Source organism: Anarhichas minor, unplaced genomic scaffold, assembly GCF_050575085.1.
Source record: "Anarhichas minor isolate MPS153535 unplaced genomic scaffold, ASM5057508v1 ptg000012l, whole genome shotgun sequence".
In the NCBI taxonomy this organism is placed as follows: Eukaryota; Metazoa; Chordata; class Actinopteri; order Perciformes; family Anarhichadidae; genus Anarhichas; species Anarhichas minor.
In genome coordinates, this window is record NW_027466458.1 from 7,661,913 (window position 1) to 7,667,753 (window position 5,841).

General features: G+C 43.4%; 1 protein-coding gene across 1 annotated transcript; it reads left to right on the top strand.

The window, feature by feature from the left end:
* The first annotated feature begins 88 nt into the window (after positions 1 to 88).
* On the top strand, positions 89 to 1,868 carry cep20 (centrosomal protein 20). The gene is made up of 4 exons (XM_076090607.1): positions 89 to 179; positions 585 to 782; positions 960 to 1,044; positions 1,410 to 1,868. The coding sequence occupies exons 1-4, from the start codon at positions 152 to 154 to the stop codon at positions 1,537 to 1,539; spliced, it is 441 nt and encodes a 146-aa protein (XP_075946722.1). The 5' UTR covers positions 89 to 151; the 3' UTR covers positions 1,540 to 1,868.
* The last annotated feature ends 3,973 nt before the right edge of the window (positions 1,869 to 5,841 follow it).

Below are 5,841 nucleotides of genomic sequence, written 5' to 3' on the forward strand. Positions count from 1 at the left end.
CAATCTTATTACACTGATGAGGAACACGCACGGCAGACCGGATGTGATGTTTGGCGGTCTCATTTAGTTGCAGTTACACATCCCCGCCACTAGATGGCAGACGCGTATGTTATGAACGGTGGCAGACAGACGGTTGTTTACACTTGTTGCAATGGCGACCGTCACTGAACTGAAGTGTGGTAAGCGCTCTCTATCATTTGTCTATAACGTTACTTATTATATTCTTAACTGGAATAGATACACGACACGTCATTTTACTGCACGTGTAAGTCAAATTGTTTGTTAGCACTGGTAAGCTAACGTTAGCTTGACTACAACACGTCGTTTGTATCAGTCTCCATTCAAAAACCCAACAACTGTGAGAGCTAAGCGAGCCTGTTGTCCGCAGTTTGACACCATAAAGTGACCCAATGTTATACCTACATGTAAACACAACCTATGTGCCACGCGAGTCTTGGTTTTTAGGGATTTCACACACAGCTCGCCAACTTCTAACACTTAACGTTGACCAGGTCTACGGTACGTTTGTCCTCGCAGAAGACGTTTGTAGGAATAAATGATAACGTAATCCCGTAATGTCTCAGCCGTGAGGGACACGCTGGAGTCCCGTGGTGTGCTGGGCCAGCTGAAGGCTCGTATCCGGGCAGAGGTGTTCAGCGCCCTGGATGACCAGCGTGAAGCTCGTCCGCCGCTGTCCCACGAGAACCTGCTCATCAACGAGCTCATCCGGGAGTACCTGGAGTTCAACCAGTACCGACACACCGCGTCCGTGCTGACAGCAGGTGGGCGGAACAGATTAACGTCACAGCACAACTGGTGTTTTCTTTACAAACTGTGCAGAGGAAGGCTTTATGCAAAAGCAGCAGATTAAAGACTCTTATTTAAACGTGAAACCTAATCAGTGACTATTGTAGAGCAAAGTGCACAACTTCTACACTCAGCTGTGTTTGTGTTCTCAGAATCAGGCCAACCTGATGTTGCCTTGGACAGGCAGTTCTTGGCGAATGAGCTGAAAGTCACAGAGGATGCGAGCTCCAAGTCTGTGTAAGCGCTGAACAGTCTGCTGTCCAACACACACTCTCTGGGGGAATAGTCAGTTATGTTATAACCAACATGTTCCAACTGTCAATAATGTCAGCATGTCCCCACCATTGCTTTGGAAAGATTAGCACATTTGCAGTCTGGCTTGTGTCGCTTATATATATGTTTCTTTTTACTTATCTCTGTCTACCATCAGGGAAAACTGAAAAATACATAATTGTAATAATTACTGGTAAGTCTCTTGGACAGAGAGAGTACCAATGTAACCAAGATGACCTGGGTTTTATGGCCCAGGACTTTACTCTGCCTGTGCTAAAAAATAAAAAATGTTTACTACAACTTACGTTTCTTCACATTTACTCTTCCAGACCTCTCCTCTATGGCTTGATGTGCCACTTCGTGAGCAGCAGTGATGCTGGTGGGAAGGTGTTTCTGCGGGGGGCCTCTCTGCCAGCTGCTACTCCTGCCAGCAGCACTGGACCTGGACCTGATGCCTAACACTTGATGCCCCAAGTAGTGCCACAGGAGGGACTGAAACGAAGCCTTTACAGACTCTTTAAGTGACAGAATCTTCTTGTTCATAGTGTTTCACTGGTGTAATCGACAGGCGTTGACTATAGGAAATCTGCTGATACAGATGCTCAAATTCTTTGTGTTGATTCGTGCCAATGATCCCAGATGGCCTTTTTGTTTGGCTTTGAATATCTGGTCACGGTTTCTCATTGTCTTGAGATAACGTTCCTTGATGTCTTCTCTATTTTAATTCACAAATGTTTTATACTTTCATCTTGTCTCTTTGTTGTCTAAAATTAAATGTTTTATATTTATTTGTTTCATTGAATCAAAACATTTGTGTAAGTGCTATTTAATTGGCTACCACACGGTGGCAGCTTCTCCTAAAACAAGGATGAAGGTTTCTGTTGCTGAAGCCTCACAGCCTCTCTCTATGTGGTGTTGTGCATAAATACAGAGTCCTCTAACAGGATTAATATGCTGGTTAGAGGGATTTTACTACATATATGTTAGTTCAACATTATGAAGATATGTAATTATGTAATTAACTCTTTATTTTAAACATTTGTAAAGTGTATCACTTGTAATCACAACTGTATTTGCAGGTACAGTTGGTACTGTTGAGCATTAGCTTTCTGCAGTGCAGTTCATCACAGCACTGAATAAGCAGCGGGAGGTTTCCAAAGTCACACTAAGCTACTTTCCTGTTATTGTCTCCACATTGTGGCGCTCATTGTGTCGGTCTGTGCAGCATGTTGCCCCGGCCCCAGTACGACTCGACCCTTTTCTGTCCGTAATAGTCAGAAACCTCATTAAGATGTTTCTCACATAGCTGACGTTCCACATGTTTATGCTTAGATGAAGAGAAAATCCTCCAAATATATTTTATAGCTACGCTCCTGCTCCTTCACCTCTTTTGCTGTGTTGTCTGCAGGGACTGTGAAGTCGTCATGATCTCCTTTCAGCCACTCATAAAAGATAAATCAACAAAAGCACGTATACAATAAAGGAACAAGACACATAAAGAACAACCACCATAATGTGTCCTGTGCTGGACATACAAACATCTCCCGCAACAAGCCAATGCTCTTTGCATCTCACTTCCTCTCTCACCATTTATGGGAACTTGATGTTCTTATCACGACTTAAAGTCTTGAGTTTCTGGAACTGATTATCTACGGAGGCCAGCCATCTATTTCCCAGCCTCGTTACTGAAGCTGTCTAAATTATTTTTAAACTTGTTTCTGTCTCCTCGACCATATCTGCATCTCTCAGTCTTGATTGTGGAGTCTTTGATAGATGAGATCACATAGCACTCAAATAAGCTCATTGACAGAATCAGGTCAGAACGCGCCGCACACACTGTGGATTTCACTGAATTTACCCGAGCCTCTGATAAGTGTGAGTTGTTCGCTGTAACGACGAAATGTAACCATTTACAACACGATGTAATGCACACTTCACTTCATACAGCGTCCTAGTTTATTGCTTCTTAGTCCAATTAGAAACCATGTGCTGTTGAGTGCATGTGCAGTCACAGCGAGCCTCATCTGGGACATTTGATTTTGCATTGCTCCCTTGGAGCAAACATTTATTTGCCCTTAAAGGCTTGTTGCCCTGAGCCGCCTAGTTTATTGGCACCGCATATCAGCGTTCCCTTGAAAATGGCTATATAAGCGGAGGAAGTTGAACAATGGCACATGGTTGTTCAATTGGCAGGTTGCCCTATAATAGGTAGCATTTCTCCTGCACTGTATAAATTAGTGGTGTGTAAAAGAGACAGCTGTATAAATACTACTGAATGCAGTGGTCTTTGGACTGCGGCAGAGTGAACTGATGTTTGCTCCTGGGCTCAAATTAGAAAGCAACTGCATTCCACGAGGGTCAAACATATCCATAAACATATTTTCTCTCCAATAGATGGCCATCTATGGACATGAAGGTGAAGAAAGAACATTAAATGTACTGTATGTAAGAGATCTCTGCAAGTTGATGTTGCTTTTATTGTGTATTCATTCTACCACATCGTGTTGAAGAACAGTCCACATACGTATACGCTGTCAACTGTTGCCGCTGTGGCTGCTTTAGTGGTGAACCGCATTAACGTGAGTCATGGAACTTCAGTCATTTGTTGCATAAGTTTATTTGCAATCGTGCACAACAGATAAAATCAATATTTCATTTAGATTTATTCAGTGTAATTCTGATTCACTGACTACTGAGTTAACCACTCTTCACCCAGACTTTCTACCCATGTCCTCTCCCACCCACTTTTCATAGGTTTACACATCTGAGGGATTGTTTCGAGTCTATTCTTTGTCTCAGACAACCAGGAGCAGATGAATGTTCTGGCCAAAGTTTAGGACGGACTCATTTTGTCAGCACACAGTGCCCCCATACCTTCACATGAACCCCTCCTTTGCATGGATCACTGTACATCACATTAAAGAGACATTTAGAAGTGATCTTTGTAATGATCCTACAGTGTACCTGTGGGGATTAGACAGACAAGAGGTTCATACCACAACCGGAGAAATCTACACTAGTCTTCCCCTTAGACGGAGAGAATGTTGCCTTGATGTACGATATCGATAAACCGTTTGTGTGTCACAGGTAAAGAAACAACTTTGTTTGTTTGAACAATGCTGTTGCTGCTGGACCATATTTAGTCACTGGGGCTCGGGGTGCTTGCCTGTGCTAGACTTTGAAAGTAACACAGAAAGCTGCCGAGATTCCATACAGACCCCACTGTCCTTATATGGCACAGACTGCAACCTCTCTGTTCAGTGTATCTGCTGCTTTGTCTGCCTCTCTCCTCCTCCTCCTCGTCTCGTTCTTCAGCCCTCCCTCTCTCTGCCTTGTCTCTCACCCTGTCTCTCTCTGAGTTTTTCAACTCTTGCTTCTCCTTCGTTAACACCACCCCACCTCCTTGATGTTGGCCAGGGGGAGACGGAGGTCCTCCATGTTGCTTCTTTGGTCTGTCACTAGGTTTCACACACACACGCATACACACACATACACACACCACCAGCACAGTACCGTGCGTCTGGCATAAAACAGGCCCTAGGCTATCAACCAGCAGCTTGATTTATTGGAGCAAATAGATCGGTGTCCTTATATAGGAAGTTCCATTGGAAAGAAGCTGGAAACAGGAGGGATGCAACGGGAGAGGGGAGGAGGGAGGTCGAGCAGTTTGTGATAGTGGAATGCATTGTGCGTAACGATAGAAGACATGCGTTGGCTGCACACACACATTCATCTGGTAAATTATGAGTTGTTTTATGGAGGGGGACCTCTCTGGAGTGGTTACAGCAAAGGGGGATTCCTGTGCTGGGGACAGCTTGCCTTATGAGGAGTGGGAACAGATTGCATAATCTATAAACCCTACAGGGAGCTTGCAGCCACTCCGTTTTAGTTGTTGTGTTTCCATCACGTTGTTGTGATGCCTTTTAGTTGTTGTTTTTAACCCATTACTTTACCTGAGATGTTCCTGAGCACAGCAAAAGACTGCTAAACACAATACCCATGTTTTGATGGGGTTTACAAAACTTTCATGTGGAATCTATGAGGAAAAAAATACTCATTAGACCTTTTTCACAGAAGAAACTTGAACATGTCACAGTAGCACAGGTGTAATTAACGACAGTAACGATGACAGTGCATCCATCGTTAATGTAATTAGTAACACCTGCGCTTCTCCTATGAAACTGTTACTATTACAAGTATACATTCAAAATGTTACCAGAGCTAAAGTACAAAGGTGTTACCAGCTAAATGTACGTAAGTACAACAAGTACCCATTAAGCAGCACGGTGAACCTAGCTGTGATATATTATCACATGTTCTATTAACTGATGATTATTACTGATGCATTCTCATGTCAGCAGCATTCTAAGCTAATTTAATCACAATAATCTGTCATTTATGGCACACTTTGCGAATCTAATATTAATCTGGAAAGAAGTAGCTCGTTAAATAAATGTAGTGGGAGTAAAAGATGTTAAATAAAGTGTAACTAGCTTACATGTAAACAGACAAACATAATGTCCTTATGGAAGTGCCAGTCCATTAAAAGCATTTGAGGAGAGAGCATTTAAGTTCAATTATGTTTTTTATTTGTTATCAACATTTTATCAGCAGGACTCTCCATTCAACACCTCTTCATTCACATCCTTCCTGCCGGGGTCCGCAGTGCGCATGTCCTCTGCCTCCTCCTGCCCCGCGAGTGGATGCTGTCTGTCTGCCGCCGGACGATTCTGGAGGGAGGAGGTTCAGCTCGTGCAGCTC